At 38.5% G+C, this 26388-nt stretch overlaps 2 protein-coding genes across 4 annotated transcripts in view; one reads left to right on the plus strand and one right to left on the minus strand.

Annotated features, from left to right (window-relative positions):
• The first annotated feature begins 325 nt into the window (after positions 1 to 325).
• Positions 326 to 24129, plus strand: pou2f3 (POU class 2 homeobox 3). 3 transcript variants are annotated; one of them, XM_084074629.1, is made up of 13 exons: positions 326 to 462; positions 1125 to 1184; positions 7249 to 7283; positions 12296 to 12400; positions 13248 to 13350; positions 15868 to 15956; positions 16544 to 16720; positions 17097 to 17238; positions 17726 to 17859; positions 18263 to 18427; positions 19957 to 19993; positions 21272 to 21386; positions 22305 to 24129. In XM_084074629.1, exons 2-13 carry the CDS (start codon positions 1133 to 1135, stop codon positions 22345 to 22347), a joined length of 1197 nt encoding a protein of 398 aa, XP_083930755.1. In that variant the 5' UTR covers positions 326 to 462; positions 1125 to 1132; the 3' UTR covers positions 22348 to 24129. The 3 variants fall into 3 exon arrangements, with proteins under 3 accessions (XP_083930755.1, XP_083930754.1, XP_083930756.1); XM_084074628.1 differs by lacking the exon at positions 326 to 462 and having other exon boundaries at positions 1008 to 1184; XM_084074630.1 differs by lacking the exon at positions 326 to 462 and having other exon boundaries at positions 1008 to 1184; positions 13251 to 13350.
• Positions 24130 to 26081: 1952 nt separating this feature from the next.
• Positions 26082 to 26388, minus strand: part of LOC311057048 (uncharacterized protein) — a 17963-nt gene continuing 17656 nt past the window's right edge. Inside the window, exon 6 of the mRNA XM_084073936.1 lies at positions 26082 to 26388. This exon is cut by the window's right edge and continues 1199 nt beyond it. The gene's annotated coding sequence lies outside the window, so the exon portion shown is untranslated.

The following is a 26388-nucleotide window of genomic DNA, read 5'->3' on the forward strand; positions in this document are numbered from 1 at the left end:
GAACATGCACCGGAACAAGTGTACACACACACACACACACACACACACACACACACACACACACACACACACACACACACACACACACACACACACACACACACACACACACAGAGAGGAGCTCACTCACACCCTTCTCTTCGCAGTAACCCCATTGTTGTTTTATGCAAACTGTCTAGAGCTGGATAGGACGCACGCAGAGTCTTATGCAAATAGGCCTGTGTGTGTGTGTGTGTGTGTGTGTGTGTGTGTGTGTGTGTGTGTGTGGTATAACCTGTGCTGTAAAGGGTTGCAGCGTTCCTCCACTTAAAACCCCACTGAGCAAAATGCAGATGAGCCTCCGTGGAGTCTCCCGCACTTCTTTCTTGTTTTGTTTTTTTACATCTCTATATTAGCATCCTTTTTAAATAAACCCGAAGAGAGACAATATCAGAGATAAGCCAGCGGTTCTGTTCAACTCAGGTGAGTCACAACATGTACACATACTGTAACCAGGTCATTTATATTATGCAGGAATAATGTTACATTTGTTGTCATATACGCAGTCAAATCCTCAGTGTACAAATACATACACAGTAGCGCTGAAGAGTCTACAAATGGAACCTTTCGGTTCCATTTGTAGTCTCTCAGAGCTACTGTGTATGTACAAGTACATATAGTGGCAAGTTTTCCCACTGTGGCAAGTGGCAAAGTGGCAAGTTTGCCACTTTGGGAGCTATGGTATAATAACTGGAAGGTGACTTGGGGGCCTTTACTGCTGTGACTGTGAGAGGTCGCGTGCAGGAGCAAACTGGACAGTCAACTTGTCTAGTGCTTTACTGGGGATATGCATGAATATCATAACATGCATTATCTGTGTATGCATGTGTGCTTGCACGTAAATGTGTGTGTGTGTGTGTGTGTGTGTGTGTGTGTGTGTGTGTGTGTGTGTGTGTGTGTGTGCGTGTGTGCGTGTGTGTGCGTGTGTGTGTGCGTGTGTGTGTGTGTGTGTGAGTGTGTCATATGCTGATGGGGGCACCGCATTAGAATGAGCTCCAGATAATTTTCCTGGCTGATCGGAGTGCCGCACCGGCCCCGGTAAAGTTACAATCCTTTAGGAAAATCAGCCATATTTATCATTACAGATATTAAGATGAGCAGCGCAGAGGCAGCGGAGCACTCAGAGACTCCCGGCCAGCATGCAGGTGAGCTATATTTCAATCTGCATTCCTTTCTCTACACCTGTGAAGACAGTTTCACAACTTAAACACTAATAGTCTAGGCTTATGGCAAACTGGACTTGAGTTGGCTCTGTACTATTGGACCGCTTTCTTTTCTCCGTTTACACCAAATATCTTATAGCCGAGTCTGTGTTTGTAGATCTGCAGTTTTTCGGCTAAAGTTCACTCTGAATTTATACAGTATGCTGGGGTTCAAGTGGTTAACTTCATACAGACTTTTTTGAGACATATTTTACAGAACATTGGTGGTCAACTGGTGTAATTCTTTAAATCTTTAGTTATGTCGAGGGTGAATGCTGACTTTTCTTCTGCACACAAAACAAGCTTTCTGTTTTGTTTAAAACATATGTAGTGCAAAAGTAAAATGATGTGGTTTGTTCTTCTGTTAATGAGCATTATATACAAACATCTGCCGGGCCTTCACTGTAAAATCCTGAGTGTTAATTTAACTCTGTGTGTACTGTACAAATACTGTAGTATGATCAAGTAGGGCATTACTTTATAAAAAGAAAAGAAAAAAAAAGAAGTTAAAATATGGAGATAAGAGGTTTCTGCCCGACAGCACCGATATGTTAGAAGTGTCAGTTGGTATGTGTCGTACCAGGATGTCGCCTGAGGCTGTTTGCAAACCAAACGTTCCGTGCCCTGAGGCCGGCCGCCGAGACAAACCAGTCTGCCAAATACGGAACCCGGCTGGGAAAATGTGGAACTTTAGATTTTGGAAAGAGTTTTTTGCACGCGTGAGAGAAGTGAATGTTTTGTTTTGTTTTGTTTTGTTTGTCCGTTTTTCTATAGACCACAAATTGAAATGCCAAGCGCGTGTTTGTATCCTCCGTGTTAGTCAGCTGTTACATCCGTATCTATGACTACACTGACATCTTGATCAGTATGACATTCTCCCTGCAACATGCTCCAACCCACTATTTGTATATTTATATGTATATATATATCTGTATATATACATTTACAAAGTGCAGTGACAGTGGCAAACAATGTATAAACTAAATCAAGTAAAACAGAATATTTCCTATTTTGAAATCTTATTTTCTGAGTTACACTCACTCAGTTTCACAGTGTAGTAGAGCAAGGGTTCCCAAACTTTTCAGCCCGCGACCCCCAAAAGATCATATTTGAAGTGGGGACCCCCCACCCTGACAAGCATTTGGAATTGTGGGCATTACATTTAGTTTGACTCGGTTCCACAGATAAGTATTGTGAAAATAGCCGAACTACAAGCTCAAAACGCTTCGCACTGCGAGGTGTTGTGAGCTTGTAGATCGGCTATTTTCAGACAATGTTTGTCTCTTTCTTACGTAATATTTGACAATTTGGTATTAAAAAGGTCTTAAAAGTCATTAAATTGTAACTTTTGAAATGTGCAGATACCCTGTATACACTTATACCGCATGTTGGTTTGTTTACTGTTGAGTGAGAAAACAATGTTGCACATTAAGCTAATCATCTGGGGACCCCCCAACATAATTTGGGGATCCCCCAGTCCAGCAGTGGTTCTCAAAGTGAGGTCTGGGGACTTGAGGAGGTTCCAGGGGTCCCCAGCTAAATTAGTTAATGTAGCATCAAAATCTGTTTAACCACTTTGACCCTATACAGTACATCGACTATTTGAAAATCGCAGATCTACAAGCTCACAAATGTGAAAAAGTTTGAATAGTTTTAAACATTTTACACACACTAATCTTGTATGGGGGTCCCTGGCACAAACATTTTCTGATGGGGGCCCGTAACACAGATAAGATTTAGAACCACTGCAATAGAAATCCATTAGTATCATATTGTTTATGAAGGACAGACTTACATGCATGTTTTTGTATGAAAAAACAAAGTCACGTGTGCGTGCGTGCATAATGTGAATGCGTTTGTTTGTGTGCGCGCGCGTGTGTGTGTGTGTGTGTGTGTGTGTGTGTGTGTGTGTGTGTGTGTGTGTGTGTGTGTGTGTGTGTGTGTGTGTGTGTGTCATGCTACATCAACCCAACAGGCCAAGTTAAGAGCCTAAAAGAAGAGGTTACCAAGGCTACAAGCTTATTTGCATGATGTGATCATTTCCATACTGGAAGTTTTGGCTGGCTCTGCGTGTGTGTGTGTGTGTGTGTGTGTGTGTGTGTGTGTGTGTGTGTGTGTGTGTGTGTGTGTGTGTGTGTGTGTGTGTGTGTGTGTGTGTGTGTGTGTGTGTGTGTGTGTGTGTGCGTGTGTGTGTGTGTGTGTGTGTGTGTGTTTGGGGGGGGGGGTATACAGGTGCTGGGCGTGGGGTAGGGTAGGTTGGTCAGTTTTCATAGTATTGCTTCCACTAGGCACAGTGCCCATTCCAGACACCCCCAGGCTCATTTGACATTCAAATCATGCAAGATTACCTCTGAAAAGCAGACCTTTGAACTCCCGTCCTCTCCTATACTGTTCTCCCCTGCATTTCACCTCCAGCTTCTAACTACCTCTTTTGTCAAGTGTGCGCCACGGCAGTGTTTCCGACCCATTATTATTTGTCAAGTAAATATCCTTTTTTTCCCACTGTATACATTTTTTCTTTTTTTTAATGAGAATTAGTGGTGGAAGAAGTACTTCGAGCAATACCATAATATAGACGTTTTCTGATACAAGTGAAAAGTTTCTATATTTTCAAAAATGTACTTGAGTAAAAGTTTTCGCATCAAAATAAACTGACGGTCAACGTAAAAGTACACATTTTGCAGAATGTCTTATTTCCCAATTCTTTAAAACTTTTGCTCCAAATTTGTCCAAATATTTCAGAAACAGCACCATGTGTTGTGAGCCTGTAGATCTGCTATTTTTCCTATTATTTTAGATAAAAGATTCCCAGAATAGGGACACCAGGATGAAAGTTGTTGAGGTGGAAATACTTATATTGAAATAAGGACAAGAGTCCCAAAGTGCAGTTTTAATACACACATTTAACCCATTTAGACCTGGAACACCTATTCGTTGTTATACCTTTCAATCAAGCAACACATTGTTGTAACATTAGCTGTTGCTACATATATAGCATTTGTTTTACATTTTTTAAATTTTGGAATTCAAATCTGAAGTTTTTCAGAAAACTTAGGTCAGGATTTAGAAGGCGTTTTTAGAATCGGCCCCATCAAGATGGGTTAAATATAGTACTAATTGACCACAGGAAAATGTGCATAATGTAAGTTATGTAGCCATACCTAGCCATACGTAACATATTGTTGTATTGTATCAGCAAAAGTCTTTATGTACAATATGTGTCTTTGTAATACGTACTTATTATATAACGGACCACTTCTTCACCCATTTTCAAACTTTTATGCACAAGCATAAGCGCATAAGCTGATTTTTTTCCCGCCCCATGTTAATGAATGCAGGCGTTCTCACTGGCCGCGCACGAACGGAGTGTCCGAGCACCCAGAGTGGGGAAAAAAAAGTTCAACGTGTGCGACTGGAGCAGTCTTAGTCGTTGAACTTTTTTATTCTCACTCTGGACGGGAAAAAAAGTTTGTCTTTAAGCATTCTCATTGAAATGCATTGACCAGACGTCCCGCTGTGGCTAGGGTTGGCGAGAACAGTTACGTGCAAGCATAATAAAAGCTATTTTTTTTGTGGGTTCCCAGCATAATGCTCATTATAAGATGGCACCAATTCTGTCTACTTGGTCTGTGTCTGTGGGCAGTTCAGAAACCTGCCTACCAGTGAGATTTCAGACTTTTTTAAATCATTTTTTTATTACAGCAAGAATAATGGTTCTATTTCTGCGAGCTTTTCAAGACGAGAAAGGCTGTAGTTTCTACTAGCTTGAAACCCCCATTGATGATGTCACAATTGTCACTGGTAGGGCTATAGCCTCTCAATGAGACGCATAGTGATGACGCAAGCCAATTTCTGTCTAATTGAGATAGTTGATAATTTTGGGCTTCCTTCCTAATGTTGTTTAAACCATGGTTTAAACCTCCATCTGAAAATATGTTGTGCCAGGGACCCTGCATACAAGAATTGTGTATCTTTTTTTATTTGTTTTTGCAAAGTGGGGCGAAGGAGTCTTTTTCTTGACCAGAGCTTTCATCTGTGCTTTGTCTTGTGTAAATAGCCTGGTGCTGTAGATTCAACACAAAGTGTTCAACGGCAAAAAAGGGAGTATGTGATGAGCTTGTGACCAGTAACGTTATCTCCTATAGGTAAAGCAGCCGAAGCTAGAGTCTTTCTGAAAAACATTCAAACTCTTGCCAAAGTAAACAGCACAGACAGTGAAACCCAGAGTGTTAACCCATTTAGACCTGAGGCCCATTATAAAAACGCCAAGCTTTCTGAAAAAAAAACTATTTATTCAAAAATTACAACAAATGTATGTTGCTAAATACTGTACATAGCAACAAGAACCCCAAAAGGGGTTTCCGTCCTGAAATATATAGTTAAAAATACGGGTTCCCGCCCAAAATGGGTTAATTTAACACTTTTAGCACACACACATTTAAGAGTTTGGTCTTTCAGGGATATTTGTCCAATTACATTCTTGTGCCGTTGTTTGGAGTGATTGTTTGTATACTTCTAATGTGTGAAACATACATAATATGCACAGACAAATCACAGTCTACATACATCATGTTGTTAGATCAGTAAAACTTGTATAACAATGTTATAACTTGTTCTTTATACAGAGAAACTTAAATTTGTGCAAATTAAATTTGTCACAAGCACTTTGAATATCTGGGCCTTTAATAATGTGGGAGGGTCACTATACGGTGACGAGATGTCCAGGTTTTGCCAGCATTGTCCCGGTTTCAAGCTCAGTGTCCAGAGTCCCTAAAATATCTCAAAAATACAAAAATGTTCCGGTTTTCAACACCAAATTGTCCCGCTTTTCACCATAGATAAAATAAAGTAATAAAAACACTTGTTTTGAGTGCTTACATCAATGTTTATCATGCTCCATTATATTGAAAGGTGAAGTCACTAGTTGTAGGACAGCATGTGCTAAAATAATTGTCCCCCATCCTGATGAAAACACCAGGTGAAAACTTCTTTCAAAGCAATGATAAAAAAAAGGTCAAAAGTAGCCAGAACAGCCGATCTTCAAGAGTGATGCAATGTGTTGTGAGCTTGTAGATGGGCAGTTTTTGCCATGATTTAAGTGATCAAGGGTCCCAGTTTGGGTTTTGTAAAATATGGTCTCTCTACACTAATCGTCAGGGCATAGCCTGCTGGAATGTGGAGGATCACTTGATGAATTAGTCCAGGGGCCAACACTGATATTTTCACAAATTGGTACCACCTGTTTACGGTGACCGTAAAGTTTTTGTATTTTTGTCTTCCTACGTGTCTCTAGTTTATATTTTGGTATGATAACCCTTCCAATCTTGTAGCTTAATGGCAGTTATCACTATCTACCGGCTAATGTATCCGGTAGGAGACACAAAGTAAAATCTTTGTGTCTCCTACCGGAAATACAACCGGGCATCAAATTATTGCGACAAAAAACAAAATACATCCATGTATTCAAGGCTTCATGGGGTGTGCAATTGACTCAGATTTTTGGTGTTTGCAAAAAGACTGCTTTCCATAAGTTGACCCTCCTTCGGTCTAGGGTGGTCATAGCTGAATGGGTAGAGAGTCCCCCTGGGAAACTTAAAGGAGGAGTTCACCCAAAAAAATATTTATTTTCTATCAATTGCACACCCCATGAAGCCTTGAATACATGGATATATTTTGTTTTTTGTCGCAATAATTTGATGCCCGGGTGTATTTCCGGTAGGAGACACAAAGATTCTACTTTGTGTCTCCTACCGGATACATTAGCCGGTAGGTAGTGATAACTGCCATTAAGCTACAAGATTGGAAGGGTTATCATACCAAAATATAAACTAGAGACATGTAGGAAGACAAAAATACAAAAACTTTACGGTCACCTTAGGTGGTACCAAAATATGGCTTGGCCCCTGGACTAAATGGTCTTTTCTGACTATCACTGAATTGTTTTGAATTCTATTCATTTGTGCTACTGTATTCAATCTTAACAAATGTATGTCCTTTTTTCACACAGATTTAGAACAAAATGGAATTGACTTCACCCGACAAGTAAGTAACATACTGAACGTTATGCATAAACTTAAATTAATAAATAAAGGTGCAATAATATAGACTGTATTAAAGGTGATAAAAGGTGATTTAAAGCAGCACTATAAAACTTTGTTTTAATGAATACAATTTATTTTGTTCCATTCTGTATGGTAGAGTATGTTAATACAACATAACTAATATAATATAACTATACAATTGGGGTGGTTGTATTTTGTCTCCCTGCTCTTCTATTGAGACATTTCGATCGTGTCAAAGGTCATAGACACAGGATCTGACACAAGTTTTGACCTGATGGTCAAGATTCAGTATTTATCCCCTGAGCAAGCAGGCAGGCTCTATTAGCTCAATGGTAAAAATGTCAGCACTTGCGCAGAAACCGGGTTCATATCCGGGGTAAAAGAAGAAAGTTACATACAGTAGCGTAGCTTTAAGTCATTATATTCTGATAGTAATTATTGCTGTATGTTTGTGATTACAATTTCGTCCGATCAGGAGAGAAAACGTATACAGGATACAGGATAAACAAGTGAAATTGGAAGTGATGAAACAAAAATAGTAATATATCAGACAAAAATTGGAGCTTAAACAATATCAAATTGAAGCTGATAAATGGGTTCCTGATTGGATGATCTTGGTAACCCACCTGTTTATTAAAGAGCTGGAGAGACGCGGAGACCCCTGTTACTGAACTCTATAGCAATGTCTGCTATCAGAATATAAGGCTTCAACTTTTGTGTTTGTAGTTTTGATTTAACAAAACAATATCACTTACGGGACGTTATTAAGTTAACTATATTAAGCAAGTTACAATTATAATCAGTTAATTTAGCTGCTACTGTATATTATGGATACACATATTAATACATACAAAACATATGAAAGGCTACAGAAATATTTAAGCACTTGATGTTATTTGAAGTGGTCTGGTCATTAAGTGTACGTTTTCTGATGAGACTGTGTCGCAAAGTGGGGTGGAAGCTGTATTTTTCTTGACCATATCTGTGCTTTGTCTTGTGTAAATAGCCCGGTGCTGTAGATTCAACACTCTGTGTGTTCAACGGCAAAAAAGGGAGTGTGTGATGAGCTTGAATGGTTGAGGCACTACACTGTCTCTCTGTATGTGATTACCTTGCTGCTAAATGCCTAAATTGTAAATTACTTGTGACCAGTAACATTATCTCTCGGTAAAGCAGATTAAGCTAGCTTTCACACTCCTGCTAAAGTAAACAGAACAGACACAGTGTTCATTTAACTCACTACCATACTGAAATGTAATGAATGTAATCCAATTGGCTTCCTCGAAACAAACTACACCATTATTAGGGAAATGCTCTGCCTTAAAGTCGGGTATACTGTGAGTCACAATGCTGAACATGTCAGGCCTCCGGTATAATCCTTATTCCATTGCTCAATTGTGTATGTATCTACTGTAGCATCTAGCCTAAAGCAGGTACAGTACATGTCTCACACTCATGATCAATCATGTCACCTGAGCCAGCCCTCACTGAATGGTTCAAAACAACATCTGTAGAAAGACCTGTTAGAAATGAATTGAAATTATTGTATTACCTCGAGATGGTACATCTCAAGGGGATCCACATATTATAGAGATACATTTTTCATACATTTAGACACAACATTTCACAGACAGTTCAAACAATGTCAACAAAACAAAACAAACAAGGCAAAACAAAACAAGACATACAACTATAACACAACAACAACAACAACACTTACAACAGTAATACACAGATCACTTAAATGGATCATTGGTTAATAGATATGTTATGATGATTTAGCCAAAGTATGAACAGGTAATCTCAAGGTGAGAGGACAGCACCGTTTTAAACAGTTTAAAATATGTTATTGACCGAATGTGAACAGCAAGAAATTTTGATACCACTGTATTTTTTATTTTTTTCCTTATCCAAGATACTGAGTGATTTGTGGCGCCAAATAAGTTCACCAGAATGCTTACAAGGAGGGACGTAATATCCGTACAAAGTAGCCACACATCACACCTGTTGGATTAAAGGGCTACACCATGAATTTAAAAAATAATAATAATATTTGATATCATATTGTTTATGTCCCTCAAACGTTTTTCAAAAGGTTTGAGCCTAAATCAAGCCTCAGATATACTCGTTCCAACTAACTTCTCTCTGGCTTATAAAGCACTTTCACCTGCAATACCACATTGTCCTGTTTGGCACGGGGCGCTATTGAGCCAGTTTGTATGCATGTCATGTCCTGGTTCTGTGTGGAAAAAGTAAAAAAAAAAAATAAGAAAAAATTTATAAAAAAAAAAAAAAAAAAAAAATTTGATTTTTTTTTTTTGGTTAGAACTGAAAAACGGGAGGAATTGTTCCCAGACGTGACGTAGGGTGGGGGAACAAATCTGACGGACTGTTTTCAGACCAATTTACATGAAAACCACAGATAGCCTATGAAAGCCTGCATGCTCGAAGTCGGGTATTTGTTGGAACAGAAGAGAGGTGGGGGAGACCAAAAACACACAAAAATGAAGAAAAAGTTAAAATTCATGGTGTAGACCCTTTAAGTGAACACAAAGAGTTGAACAAATCAAATGGTAGTCATTAGAGGGTCCTTGTCACACTTCATTCTCTATAGACACACTTCCACTGTATATAATAACATGGGCAGTTTTTTTGTTTTGCCGCAGTACATTTGCACATAATAGTGAAATTTGTCCTCAGTATAACTCATCCTAGCTATTAGGAGCAGTGGGCAAGTGCCTTTAAAATTAGGCTGGTGTCATGTTTTTAATCACTGTTGTATTCTCACTCCTAGTTTCTATATTGTTACTGTATGCTCCATTTGTGTTTTAGAATCATCTATATTCCCCACTGTGAAACACTTTGGAGTCATGGTTTAAAGAGGTGCAACAGTTTATAAATAATGTGTTACTTACTAAGCGCACATGCATTTAGCAGCATCAACAAGTTAAGACAAATGAACTTGACCATACTTAATATGGTTTATCTGAAAATAAAAGGCTAATTTAATTGGGTTAATTTCTGTCTAAAGATGTCCATACCCTGGCACTGCAACATGAAAAGCCGAAAGGTCGGTTTTGACAGTCAACCCAGACCTCAGGTGAAACTGACTTTCTGGTCTGCCCATGTCCTCGGGACAATCCAGCAGTTGTTTATTTTTGGCATTGTTGACGTCTAATTAATACAAATCAAATAGTTTAGAGCTATTTAGATAGTTCCTCAAATAGTATTTTTGGCTTGGAACGGCTCTTCTTTCATTCCTGTCCATAGGAACTCACCACAGGTTCAGGGGATGGGGGATGGGGGGGGGGGGTATTTGCATACTGTCCTGCCCGAGGGGAGGGTGAGGGCTTGCTTTCATTGTGTCTTGTTTAAAAAGTCAAGCGAATGGTCCCAGGGTATTGAATATGTGCATACTTTATTGTTTCTCCTCACTGAGGTTATTAGAGTTAACTGAAACTAAGCTGAACACTTAAGAAACTAAACAAAAACAAATAGTAACTGCAACAATATTGTGTACATACAAAATTTGCCACACATTTATAAAGAAAAAAAAAATCTTTAGTCTTTGTCAGTTTGTCAAATGTGTCAACACAACAGGCCTGAGAGCCTGCGGGAGAGAGAGAGAGAGAGAGAGAGAGAGAGAGAGAGAGAGAGAGAGAGAGAGAGAGAGAGAGAGAGAGAGAGAGAGAAAAGGTTCATGCAGTTTATTTCAATAAGCAGTTTATTTCAGCTGCTACAACTTTTCAAATACCTCTCCTGACATAAGAATATCTTGAATCCATAACCAGGGGCTGACAAAGTACTCAACTCCAGTACTTGAGTCAAAGTATAGATGCTCCTAGTCAAATAATATTCAACTGCAAGTGAACGTTGCTCTGTCAAATTTGACCTTGAGTTAAAGTACTGGTTTTGAAAACGTACGGGCTTTTAAAAAGACTTAAGTAATTCAAAAGCACACGTTACAAAGTATATATATTTTTTTACGGGTCTGTAACTCTGAGAGTGTACAAATGGAACCAAATGGACCCAAATGGACCCAAATGGACCCATTTGTACAATCACAGTGTACAAAGTTAAATAAGCATTGAGGATTTTACACAGTAGATTGGGGTCTAAAAAAATAAAATAAAAATTCAGTATCAATTGGGGGTCTGTGGTCTTCTGCATATCAAACTGCGGGTCCTTGAAATGAAAAACTGTTTGAAAATGACTGATTTAGCTACAGTATATACGCCTATAGCTCAAGCGTGCGAGAGAGACTATCAACTCAGGCGAGCAGCTCTGTATTCGTGTGCAGTTGTGATTGGACAGCTGATAAAAAGTGATTGGGGTCACAAGCGTATTTCTTAAAAATCGCTCTGACCAGTGCCTTTTAAAGATGGCTACTATGTGGTCGCCTTTTGGTGTTTTTTTATAGGGTTCGATGTAAAAAGGCGGTGCCTTTCTGTTTTTAAAAGGTGGCTAATCGAATGGCCATGCCAGATGTTTGTTACATATGTTCAGCTGAAAAAGGTGTAGATAAGAGCGTCAACTCCCATTCATGCTGTCAAACATGTTGACCATATGAATTAGTCAGAGTATTGCGCCTCTGCTTTACTGAGACTTAGTTTTATGCTCTAACAAACCTTCTGACCGTCTCCAGTGTTTTGTTTCTGAAATGTTTGTGCTTCTTGTGGATGCTGCTATATTTCTCAAATGAATAAATGGAAATGGAAATGATCACTGATATTAACATTCAGCATTCAGTCAACATCAACAATTGGTCACAGTTATTGAAAGATGTGTTTTCATAAGGCTTGACTGACACTGTGTGTGTGTGTGTGTGTGTGTGTGTGTGTGTGTGTGTGTGTGTGTGTGTGTGTGTGTGTGTGTGTGTGTGTGTGTGTGTGTGTGTGTGTGTGTGTGTGTGTGTGTGCGTGCGTGCGTGCGTGCGTGCGTGCGTGCGTGCGTGCGTGCGTGCGTGCGTGTGTGTGTCCTTTGGTGTCCCAGATAAAGACAGAGGACTTGAACGACTCACCCCATTCCACATCGTCACTTAAGACATGTCACCTGACACAGAGCTCATTGCTGCCTCCACCTGGACAGCTGACTGGGGTAAGACGACCAAACCTACAATATACGTTGTAAAATGTTACTATGTAACTTTATTTTGTGAATAAAAGTTTATTTTGTCCAATCTGTATGGTAGAGAATGCTAATACAATATAGCGTATACAATTTGAGGTTGTATTTGGTCTCCCTGCACTTCTATTGAGACATTGGTTTGACACGACCTAGTGATGAGTGGTACTGGAGGTCAGAATAGGCTCAGTGGTAAGAATTTCAGCACCTGGGTTCAAATCTAGAACATGAAAGTTACAAATGTAACCAAATGGACATGTTTTTTTTTATTTTTTTTATGTCAAAGCATTATCTAAATAAAGTAAAATAAAGATAGATTGATAGATTGATACATAGATACTTTATTGCCCTTCAAGAGCAAAATAATTTCCAGTCTGTCCAAGAGTGTAAAAATCAAAATAAATGCGTACACTCATAAGGTCCTTACACACCGGGCGACACCGGCGAAAATAGCGAATATACGCAAAATTCGGACTCGTTCCGAATAATTAAAAGACGCTTTTTCGCTTCGCTTTTTCGCTTTTTCGCTCCATGTACGGAGCCATTGACTTTATAAGGTTTTTAAAAAAAACGCATTATTCGCACGAAAAAATCGCCCCGGTGTATAACAACCTTTAGAGTAAAATTAATACTCAGAATACACAATTGGACTGCTACCCTGAATCTAGCATACTTACACTCCTTTAATATTGTGATGACATCTCTTTTTTTTTTTTTTTTACTTCTTTGAATATATTTAATATGATTTGCTTCAATTAGATTGTTATATGGCACTTTGTAACCAATGTTCAACGTAGAGTATCTGTTGTTGTGTTGCCAGCAGGAGCTGCCGTCGTTTCACCAGCAGTTGGTTCTGATGCCTCCATCACACCTCTCATCCTCCTCCCCCTACCTGCTGTCACAGTCACAGAGCAGTCACCAAGGTACACGCATGCACACGCACACACACACACACACACACACACACACACACACACACACACACACACACACACACACACACACACACACACACACACACACACCCACACACACCCATGCATGCACGCACGCACTTCGCACGTCAAACACGTCGCACCACCTCCTTCTGTTGGTTTAACCTAGTTTTGCAACAAAATACACAAAATATATTGCATGTGTAACCTGCTGCATAAAAGCAGTTGGATGGGAATCTAATCTATTGATAGGCCTGTCACAATTATTACATGCTCGTCTAATCGCAAATATTTTATATAATCATAATTATTTTTGCATAATCATCATAATCAATTCCATGTTAAAAAATGTCATATATTTTCCAAAAATGTCAAAAATAGTGGAAATAGCAGATCTATCGCGACGCGTTTTGAACTTATAGATCGGCTATTTCCACTATTAATGTTTATTTTTAAGTATAAAGTAATTAAATATGTGTTATTTGTCCTATCTGCCCCGTGCAACTTTTGTTTCCGAAAGCTAAAAGCCAAACAGAAATGTAATTTTTATTCATAATGTTCCATTAATTTTCAACGACAGAAACCCAATTAAATCGTTAATCGCAATTATTTGAATGATAATTAATCGTCAACTTAAATTTGTAAGCCCTATCTAATATCTTTAAAGGGGAACTTAACCTATTTTCAACCTTACATAATTGGTCCTCGCTAATGCTGCTCATAATAGGATGCCACAATGTCAGTCTACACACTCTGCGTCTCACTGGTGGGCTGTGGGCAGTTCAGAAACCTGCCTACCGATGACATCATCAATGGGGATTCCAACAAGCTTATAGAAATACAGAATTTCTCTTCCCGGAAAGTTAGCATGCTGAAATGGAACCCATTGTTCTTGCATTAATAAAAAACAAAATTACAATGACCAAACCTGCCTACGGATGATCTCTGGTAGGCAGTTTCTGAACTGCCCACAGCCCTCCTCTGACACACAGAGTGAGTAGACAGAAATGATGCCGTGTTACATTAAGAAGGGGTCGGACCAGCTGTATGAAGACAAAGTTGAAAATGTGTGAAGTAGTCCTTTAAGCAAAAAAATAAATAAATGCATAAAATACACACTCAATAGGGTCCAAATTGTCCAGAAATCTGCTGCTAGAACTTGAACTAAAACCAGGAGAAGAGAACTAATATGAAACTTGAAGATTCACAATTGTCTATGAAGAGATTTGGTGTAGAGGAAAAAAAGGAGGGAGCCATGAACAAACCTTTAGGGTTGATTTTAAGTTTTTGCTGATTATTTTTAAGGCGCTTTATAGCCTGGCCCCTAATTACATTTTATTAAACCTTCATGAGCATGCTGGTTAATAGACCAATTATTTGTTTATTACTAACATTGAGACTGGATGCACAGGTGATTGTTTCACGTTTTCTTTTCTTTCTTTATTTCATATTTTATCCTCATGTTTTTGCTCTGCTGCTTATTTAATTTACGTCTTTAGTGTTCCTTAACTAAAGTGTATTACTGTTATTTTGTATTATTATTCATGTTTTCATCCCACTCAAGTAACCACACACACTTTGATTATCAGAAGTAATATCCATGCCACAAAGAGGAAGTTATGAAATCAGTGATTAAACTGTCATTAACCGTAGAGGAAGCTGAACATAACACTGTAGCTACATGGAGACCACCACAGACCATAGAGAGAGCCCAGGGCTAAATATGTTAATACCTGAGAAGTATTAGTACAGTATAGTATAGCCGGCTTTATATTACTGACTTTCTCAACTTGCTGGGCTGATGCACACGTACAGCAGTATTTTTCTTTAAAGCTAAACTGAACAGACTAATATGAGGAGATCATATATATATATATATATATATATAGTATGTATTATCTCACCAAAAAAAAATCTTTTAGGTTCAAAATCAGTTTAACTACTTAAAGGAGTAGTTCACCCAAAAAATGACTTAATTCCTATCAATTACACACCCCATGAAGCGTTGAATTCATAGATTTTTTAGTTTTTGTCGCATTCCTAAACCAATAATTTGATTACCGGAGGTCTATCCGAGAAACAAAGAGTCTCCTTTGTGTCTCCTACCGGATACATCAGCATCTTAATTATCATCATCAAATTATTGGTTCAGGAATGTGACAAAAAACAAAAAATCTCCAATAATTCAGTGCTTCATGGGGTGTGTAATTGATAGAAAATACGTTTTTTTTTTTGCGGTGAACTATTCCTTTAAACCCAATATGCTTGATTGACCGGAGTCCCCCAGCGGTGTATTCCTGACGCACTCCTTTTCCCCTAAAAAATAGGCAATCTACAAGTTCATAAAGTGTTGCATTTGAGACGTTGCTTTACATCTGCAATTTGTGACGAATGTTTGCCTAACGTTCTATTTTCGACAAATGTTCACCTATTATGGCATTCTAGTGATCATGTGTGTGTCATTCTAGTGAACTGTGTGCTATATAAGCTGTGTTTCCTTTGTAGCGCTCCTACAACAGAACCTGCTGTCCCTCCCCAGCCAGAGTCAATCTGGTCTTCTCCAACACCAGCCTGGACTGGCTCTGGCTCCACAGGTAAACCTCACTTCACTTTAGCATGAGAATGTTAGTATGTCATTGTATGGTAGTGTCATGCGACAAAGCATAATTTTGCCCTTTGTCAAAGTATAAATTAAAACCTGAATTATACTTATTTGTGAGTGGGTGTCGTGTAACTAAAACTGCTTGACGTGTGACACGGCATCGTCGGCATGCAACCACGTTTCTCTTTCTACATGGGCCCTGCTTTTTGATTATTTGGACCACAAACGATGGGTGGGTGTAATATAATTGGTCCATTTGGTCGCCTCATCATCTGGAGGCTCCGGATGATTTTCTTTTTTAACCCGACACCACTGGAATAATGTTTCCAGACAGAATAATTCAGGTAAAAAAAAGAAAGAAAATTAATTCATAAAAAAAGAAAAAACAAATGAACACAGGCATAATTTGAATTACCTAACAAATTGTTTGGAGTTGAATGGACCAATTCCAATAATGTTTACACCCACCCATTGTTTGTGTCCAAATGATCTCAAAATAGGGCCCAGCCCAGGTAAAAAAAAAAGAAATAAATCCCTGTTAACAATCACAGACCCGTGTCTCTTGTTTCACTGCTACAGCCCATGAGTCGTTCAGGTCTGGCAGGCCAGTCGATGGACAACCACATGGACATGTCTCACCTCCAGATACCCAAACACATGACAGCACCACAGCAGGAGGAGCCCAGTGACCTGGAAGAGCTGGAGCAGTTTGCTAAGGCTTTCAAACAAAGACGCATCAAACTGGGATTCACTCAGGTCCGTTTTTGTGTCAGTTTATTGCGACTAATATTGTCGGAGTTCTATCGTGAAAGATTGAGATGCGAGATTCTCATTTGTCCAATTTCTATTTGTCTATTTGAGTGGTATATGAAAGTGGGGTCCGGGGTCTTCCAGGGGTCCTTGAGGTGGTTCCACACTCGTACCACCTCCTTCTCCATGGCCAGCTGCTCCGAGATCATTGTTATCATAGAATCTCAAAATAATGAATGTAATGCTACTGTACAAATATATTTATGTGTGTGTGTGTGTGTGTGTGTGTGTGTGTGTGTGTGTGTGCGTGCGTGCGTGCGTGCGTGCGTGCGTGCGTGCGTGCGTACGTACTGTATGTGCGTGTGTGTGCATCTTAAAACAGGGAGATGTAGGCCTTGCAATGGGGAAACTGTATGGTAATGACTTCAGCCAGACCACAATCTCCCGCTTTGAAGCTCTCAACCTCAGCTTCAAGAACATGTGCAAGCTGAAGCCTCTGCTAGAGAAATGGCTCAGTGATGCAGGTACTGTACACAATTAAGACTGATATGTATTTAGTCAATCAAGTCTGTAGATTATGTAGATTTTTTGGGGTTCACAATGATGGACAGGTTTAACAGTTTTCCAATGGATTGTTTGCATTGGGCTTTGGATAAATCAAGAAATAATTCTAAAGTTGAAAATAATTCAACTCAATCCCATGAGTAAAGTTAGCAATGGAAATTGATAGCGTGAATACTTTACAAAATTCTTTGTTTCTGTCAAAAAGAGACGGTTAGTGTTGTTGTAGCCTAACAATATACTGTATGCTTGTAAATGAAAGCATTAAACATGTTTAGATTTAAACATACATACCAGTCAAATCAGGCTTGTTTTGACATTTAGCAATCTCATCTTTAGTGTCTCACTTTTTTGTAGTAAAAGAACATAATTGCTTATAGTGCTAAAATGGTGCCAAGATAACAGCAAACAACTATAAAGGATGGAGGTCCATTTTGTCTTTCATGTTAGAAAACTCGCCCAACGATTCGATGAACAGCTCTGCCAGCCTGCCACCGTTGATGGAAGGTTACGGACGCAAGAGAAAAAAGAGGACGAGTATTGAAACCAACATCAAGCTGACACTGGAGAAACGCTTTCTCGATGTGAGACGATTCATTCATTCTGTTTGATGGTGTCATACTTTCACATGAATGTCAGGCTTCCTTACAAGTGCACAGTTAACTGAAAAATAAGAAACAAATGTATATACAATGTAATATACATCTGTACCGTACATATATAATAAATAATATAAATGAGAAACATCTGATAAAGTATACATTGTCAAAATCCCATCATTGTAACATCCTGCATGTTAATAACGGATAAATTTCATCCTCCAGTCATATTTTCGATCTCTGGAAGCCCGATACTTATTCGTGCAAAGTCGTTGCGCAACACCGTCATACGACAGAGTCTAACTTAAGCAGAAATGCCTCCAATATAATAGTGAGCAATCTGAATTGACACATTGAGAGTCTTTGAATTCATTTATTTTGTTTCCAGAACCCCAAGCCCAACTCAGAGGAGATAACAATGATCTCGGAGCAGCTGGCCATGGAGAAGGAGGTGGTACGAGTGTGGTTCTGTAACCGTCGACAGAAAGAGAAGAGGATCTACTGCCCAGTGGCCAACCTGCCCATGAAATCACACGCCTTTAACTCCAGAATGGTCAGTTCCATCATATTACACGTCATTCATTATTTGTTTATTATCAATACGTTATCATCCACCACTGCACAGTACTACTGCAAAAATGGCATTGTCAGAGGTGGGTAACGATGAGTTACATTTACTTAAGTAACTTTTTGAATAAATCACTTGTAAGCAGGGGCGTCAATTGGGTATGGCAAGGTATGGCAGGTGCCATACCTTGGTTCCTGGAAAAATGCAGGTGTAAGACCATTGTGTTTGTATTGAGTTATAGGTAAAACAATAATTTCTGGGGTTTTGGGGGGTTTGACCCCCCCAAAAAAGTTCTGCCACGCGGCTTTGCCGCGTGCCCGGGATACTTGTCCCTTATTTTAATCTCTGGGAGTTGGCAACCCTAACCTTGCCATACCTTAGCTTTTGCTGAACTGCCGCCACTGCTTGTAAGAGTGGTTTTAATGCAACACACTTTAAATTAAGGATGTTTTTACTTTTACTCGTTAAAATTTGGGTCAAATGTAAAGGAGTAAAGGTTAAAGTTTTAAACGATTTGTCTTACTTTTACTTTCAACCATTCTGACAATAAAAGTAACACAAGGGCCAATTTAATTTCTATTAGACAAGCATTTATCATTTTATATTTTATACATTTTAATTACATTCAGCTGATATGAAATAACTCATTATTGAGTATTCTTTTTCACTAGATACAGAACTGTCTCATTCTTACTCGAGTAATTATTTGGATGACTTACTTGAGTCATTATTATTTTAAAGTAACAATACTTTTACTTGAGTCCAGTTTTTTAAAAAGTTCTACATTCTGATCTCCTGTATCCCGTATGAGTTCTCTCTCCTGATTGGACTAAATTAGTATCCCAAACTGAAAATATACCTTCTGTTTACTAGCGTGTTGGAGAGACTCCTGTTAGTGAACACAATATAGCAATGATTACTATCTGAATACAGAACTATAAAATACACTTAAAGCACCTTTAAGCTAATATCAAATAGGAAAACATTGTCTGCATTTGACAGTTTTTATGCTTACTGTAAATTGCAATGCTTTGTGAAAGGGATGTAAGGAACAGGCCAAATGTTCAAGCTCTTTACACATCATAGAGCAGTGGTTATCAAACATTTTCATGTCAAGGACCCCCAAATTGATTGTGTAATTGGTCACAGACCCTCATCTGAAAAGATGTTGTGCCAAGAGAAGACAACGCATCGCGATGTGACATGTTGTGAGCTTGTAGATCGCCTATTTTTGAATAGCCTTAAATAGGGCTTAAAACTGTGACTCGGTGTTGCTGGGGATCCTTTGGAAACCCCGTTACAGACCCCTGGGAGTCCCCAGGCCCCACTTTGAGAACAACTGTCATAGAAGAGTGTCTTGTTTTTAAACCAAAATACCAGAAAACTGCTGCTCCTGGAGATACTTTGAATTTGAATACTGTTGTTGGCAAGAAAACAATATATTATATATAATACAAAGCTGGTCAAACATGAGTTTTGTTACGTGTATTGTCACCACTTTCATGTTGTTTCAGGCCACGACGTCCAGATCCTACAGTCCTTCAGGAGGAGGCAAGTGCCTTTTAGCTCATTTGTCAGTAATACTGCACAGAAATATCCGGAATGTTCCTTTAACCACTTTACCCCTATAGCATCCCTATTCTGGGGCTAACATTCAGCAAAAAATGGATGTGTATGTGTATGTAAACGAATATAAGTTATTTAGTGTAGAAAACAGGAGGGGGCCTTGTATAGAGCCCTTGCGAATCCGATCAACTAAGGTATAGGGTTTCAATTGGTTAAATCGGAGTGTGAAAGGGTCAATTTGTACCCTTTCAGAGTTAATTTAAAGGAGTATATCCACCTTTTTGATATGTGTGTCCCTTGTAACTCTTACTTTGAGAGAATTTCATTCCTTGAAACCTTTTTATAAATATATTTTTAAATCATTATCTTTTCATGTTATTAAAACTCTAAACCGAAACTTAGGATCCCTATTCTTGGCATGTCATATACTGAACATTCGGCCAAAATAGCAGATCTAAATCTCACAATGTGCCGTTGTGTTGTTGTGAACTTGTAGAGCGGATATTTTCAGATTAACATAGAGGGGGGAAAAGCAGGGGGCCAAGCATAGACCCCTGGGGGACCCCGGTCAAGAAGTATATAGGGTTTAAGTGATTACAACACTTCATCAAAATGCTATTCTGATGTTTTTGTTCTCAAATTGACTTTGTAATTTAGGCCCAATTGTGTCATAATTCATAGTTAGTCTCATTTGCATTTATGTCTTCTGTAAACAAATGCTTGCGCAAAAGGGAAACATCGGCCTCTGCTCTATATTTACAGTGTCTTGAAACAACTTGTTGTGATTTGGCATTATAAATTATGTAATATGAATATGCATGGGATTGGGGATGGTTCTCCTACGGCACAATGACCTATGACCCAATTCACACAATCTAAGTGAGAACACCAATAGCATTTTGATGAAGTACTGTATGGCAAGTTTTGTGAAGTGTACTGTATACGTGTATTGTATAAGATGTTTTTGGAGGCACCAGACTTGAATAACAATCATGAATAGGCCAATATATACAGTATAATTACATAAATATATTATTTCCTTTATAAATATTAAAAAATAAAAAAGTGTTTCAAGAAATGAAATGCTATCTAAAAGACCCACATGTAAAAAAACTGGTATGGTCCTTTAACACTCCTCCTACTCCATGTGCTGTGAATATTACACGTGTGCTTTAGCCTCATGTCGTTTCTCGTTTCTGTGTGCGGTTGTGTACACAGGATCACTGTGAATTAAGTTTCATATTTGTTCTTGCTCTCTTCTAGTGTCATCCAGTTCATCTCCTAACAGTGCAAGCCGTGGAGCCTCGCCTAACAACCTGTCCATAGCTTCCACTACTCTCTCCTCTCAGGTCAACCAAACCTACAGCTCACCACCAGGGTATGATATTACCTGCACACCACTCACTCATATATGATGTTGGGAAAGATCAAAAAGTAACTGTATTTTAAATAAAAGTAACTAGTTACTTGTTACTTTTCAATATGAATGATACTGTTGATAAGGATGAGGCCGCACAACTCTTAGCCACGATGCAGAAAGTTTAATGAAAAGAAACCAACGTTTCAACAAATATAGTCTTCCTCAGGGTTTTGAATATGAATGATACTGACATGATACTGACCATGGTATTGACCATGGTACTGACATGACACTGACACTGACTTAGCACCAGGGCAGCCCTATCTTAACACTGTGACGGGGCCGAGTCGAAGTCGGATCAAAATAAACCTTTAATCCGCTGAAGTTGTCGGCTATCTTCACATAAAGTAACGAGTAGCACTTTTTAATTTTAGTATCTGTTATGGTGTTGTTGAATTGGAAAGAGTAACTAGTTATACAATTAGTTACAGCAAAAAGTAGTTGTGTTACAGTAACACGTTACAAAGGAATGCATTAGTCGCAATACTCAAAAAGTACACTTCAAGCTGAGATCTCAATGGAAGCATACCTATACCTCTCTGTATCAGTTTTAGAAATCCCTGCGTAATAATATCTAGAATTACATGAACAGCTGCTAGCTACTTGTACAGGTTGGTAGAGCTGCATGTCCAGCAAGGAGTGTAACTGGTAGGGATAGCATGTGTTAAGTCCTCCTAGTGAAACTCCTCACTGTTTGGTGAAAATAAGTAAATAAGAAAATAATAAGATCATCAGAGGAACTACAATGTTGTCGACCAACCTGTACATGGGGGCTACATAATGACTCAATTTGGGGTCATATATTTTTATATATATATTGTTATAGCTACATAGCATTATACAAATGAGAACTAAGATATTTTGTTTGTCTTTCAGGTCTTGGTACCGCACATGGAACCCGACAACATATCACCATTGAGACACCTTTTGTGCCCTCCAAAATGCAGAGAAAGAGAACCATGTACTGTATTGTATGAATCTTTGGAAGTGGAACGGCACAAATGTATTATTTGGGAAGGATGCACAGCACATTGAAGGATCTAATGCAAGAAACGGAATATCCCCAAACACCTTCTAAGAGCAGTTCATATCTAAGAAGGACTTTGTAAGCAAGCTGGACAGTCAGTGGAATAGAACTTGTTCTTAAATCATGACATCAATTTTCCAAGACCTAATTTCTGAGGTTGAAGTAAGTCATGCGGATTCTCTTTTTTCCCTACCTACACCCCTGATGTTTCCATAGTTTTTTAACAACTAGGCCTACAGTAGTGTAGTGACCTCTTGTGTTCATTTTGGGACGTGCATCATTATGGTATTGTTTCCCCTGAAATAGTTGAGTGAAAATGTTATATGTCTACATTTTTGGATGTAATATTCACATCATATATTACACATTATAAGAAGTTGTCTGGCCATAAAGCCAACTGAGATTTGATGATTAATGTTTAATGCCACAGTAATTGGCTATACTCTCAATCAAATCAAACCCAGCATGTTTGGGTTTATATACAATTTGGCACATTCAAATTGAGCCATATTAATTACCAAGTATAGAGATGCGTTTTTGTTTTCATCTGCTCTGGTAAATCAATAACTGAAACTAATCACACAGAATTGGTTTCCTATCAGGTTTTAATATCCCACCATATCGTTGGAATCTACCATTTTGTTGACCACCTAAACCCTATATACGTTGTTATACTGTACATCAAATAGATAGTGATTTATAATCTCACACGTCACCCTTTGAGATTATAGATCTGCAATTTTTTTCAGAATGTTCACCAATGTTCTGCTGAATTTTTACTTGGTGACTTAAAGCTGCACTATGTAACTTTCCTCCTCTACCCTGGATTTGAACCCTGTTTCCTGCACAAGTGCGGACATTTTTACCATTGAGCTAATAGAGCCTGCCTGCTTGCTCAGGGATTAATTGAATCTTGACCATCAGGTCAAAATCTGTGTCAGATCCTGTGTCTAGGTGATCTTTGACACGATCTAAATGTCTCAATAGAAGAGCAGGGAGACATAATACAACCAACCCAATTGTATAAGTTATATTGTATTAAACCTCTACCATACTGATTGGACAAAATTACAATGTATTCATAAAAAAAGTGACACAGTGCCGCTTTAACCTAACTAGCTAATGTTGTTGTTTACTGCTGGGCTGAACCCATGGCCTTCTCCACATTTTGTCTTTCCCTACGTTTCTGTAAAACACATTTGCTGTCATAGTTTGCCTATACGTTTTATACAGAACTAATGGGTCCCTCTGTCCATTTTATACAGAATTAGAGGACACTTTTTAGATTTCCTAGCACTAGTAGACTACAATTTGACTAAATGTGTTTTTATTTTTTAGTATTTACTGTGTTGAATGAGAAAAAGAAGGAAATAAAAAAGCAACGCCTACGAAATTCAGTTTCAAAGCACCGGTAAATGAATATGAAATCAATGTGTTGTACTGTAGCAGTTGAGAGCTCCATAACATCCTCATCTCCTTTGTCTCCTCACAAACATTGTGCCTAATTTATGCTCCATTGTACGACGGTATTGCACGGCAAAAATAGCCAACAAGCTCACACCGTGTTTGTGAGCTTGTACATTGGCTATTTTTGGCACACAACACCATCGTACGACTATGTATACATCAGGCTTCCGAAGGAAGTATCTCAGGGAGTCACTCGCTAACTCCTGGCATCTCTGTTATCATGTATTTAATGTTATTAAACAAATCATGGACGTGTGTGTTTGGTGTTTTGTCGGCATCATTGTAACTTTCAAATATGTATTTGTTCTCTTAAAGGTATAGGGCAATAGATAAGGGAGAACTTCAGATTTGACATATTTACATATCTAGACAACATCAGCTTCTTAATGTAATTATATGAAACAATTCTGAAATGGTTCTGAAACCAATAAATGTACATTTTAAATGTCTAGCATTCAAAACCAGATTGGCAATGCTCTGGAAGACTTTCTAATGTTAAATCAACTGTGACATTTTTATGATATACTTAAGCGTTCCTACAGTATAGTGGTTTATATGGAGCTCCTGACATCACAGCCTGAGTATGGAAAATGTGGCTACAGGGGCATTTAGCTGTTCAAACACCAATTTCCAAAGTGTATATAACATATTAATTTATTATGCCAATTGCATTATTATACATTTACCTTAAATATCCACAGGTTGACAAACTACAACTAGGCAGCTCCCTCCTCCTACGTTTAACCAAACGCTACAGATCTTAGACCAGTGTCAAACTCACAGCCCTGGGGTCAAATGTGAACACTTCAATAAAAAAGGCTGAGTTTGACTGCTGAAAGTAGGCCTACATTTGTTTTACAAACTTTCATCTACTTTTTACCTCTCATACCAAATGTCTTGTAGGCTACTGACCATGATACTGACATGATACTGACCAAGGTACTGACCACGATACTGACCATGACATTGACATGATACTGACTGAAAAAAGGGTTGCACGCCTGCTTTTTTTCCGTTAAAATGTAAGTATCAAAATTGCCTAGGGTGACAAAAGTATACAACACAGTACAGATATGCTATGCATACACAAGAGCTTTAAAGTGCCATTAATATATATCGCTTATTTGCACACAATGGACTGTTAACTTATCCTCCATTGATGCAGCTCATCTCTGTTTAGTCAATTCTACCAGCATTATTCCAGCCATGATGAGACCTGCTGTGGTATGCACAGTTGTGCCTGCTTGAGCTGTAAATTATGAACACCAAATGACCTTATATTTATTAATGGTAGGTAAGTAAGTGACTTTTTTATTTTTTTTATTTTGGTGTGTGGAAAAAGTCAATCATTCTTCTACATATCATGTTTGTTCAGTAGGGGTCTCCCTGTCTCTCCAGCTCTTCAATAAACAGAAAACTAATTTTCAGGTGGGTTGCCAATTTCATCCAATCAGTAGAGAGTACAAATTCAATTTTGTCTGCTCATTTCTAAGTTTCATCACTTACAATTTCCCTTGTTTATCCTTTATTCTGTAGGACTTACCTCTCCTGATTGGATACAATTGGTATATAATAACTATCACTCACCCCATCTTTAAACCCTCACCTTTCTAGAACATCAGCTCTCAACAAGCATAAAGTGATATATCTAATCAGCTGATTGTTTCACTGCATACTAAGCAGCTCTGTGGTACCAAGACCCTGACATGGCACTGGTGCCACCTAGTGGAAAGTGGAGAGAGTGCAGTAGATCAACACCAATCTCTCATTAAAGGTATGATAACGGATAACTTCTGATATTTACAAACTAGTCCATATCTAAACAACAATATTAGTTCATTTTTATTCTATGGAAATTATTTAAAATGAGACGTTGTGAAAAGGCTTCACACGTACAGACACACACAGACACACACACACACACACACACACACACACACACACACACACACACACACACACACACACACACACACACACACACACACACACACACACACACACACACACACTGCATAAAAGTATGAATTCTTCACAGTCTATGGCCATAATACCGATATCAGTGATAAAGTGTTGTTTTTTTGTAAAAATGTTTAATAGATTTTTGGTTACATCCATCATAAAAAATGAAAAAAGGGTATTTATTAAATATAGTAAGTTCAGACAGTGTGATTGGTCAGAAGTTGGGTGGGCATAATATATTTATTTATGTTTCTGCATTCAGCCCAGGCTGAAAGCACCGATAGTCCAGGCTGAAAGCAGCGATAGTTTGGAAGAAAGAGACATTTGACTGAGGAGAGGTTCTAGTCTCACGAGTCAACCTCCAGGTGGTACAAACACCTCTGAAATCCCTTTACACAAACACAAACTGTCGCGATAAATAGCAAAACGGCTGTACACAATGCTTCAGTTGATTCATTGATCAGATTACTGAATGGGTGGGGGTCTGGTGTTCAGAACACAGAG

This window comes from Gymnoscopelus microlampas (assembly GCF_963454915.1).
Source record: "Gymnoscopelus microlampas genome assembly, chromosome: 12".
In the NCBI taxonomy this organism is placed as follows: Eukaryota; Metazoa; Chordata; class Actinopteri; order Myctophiformes; family Myctophidae; genus Gymnoscopelus; species Gymnoscopelus microlampas.

Coding starts and splice junctions, on each gene's coding strand:
- pou2f3 (XM_084074629.1), top strand. CDS start 1,133: ATGAGCAGCGCAGAGGCAGCGGAGCACTCAGAGACTCCCGGCCAGCAT. Junction 1,185..7,248: donor GACTCCCGGCCAGCATGCAG/GTGAGCTATATT, acceptor TTTTTCACACAG/ATTTAGAACAAAATGGAATT. Junction 19,994..21,271: donor CTACAGTCCTTCAGGAGGAG/GCAAGTGCCTTT, acceptor GCTCTCTTCTAG/TGTCATCCAGTTCATCTCCT.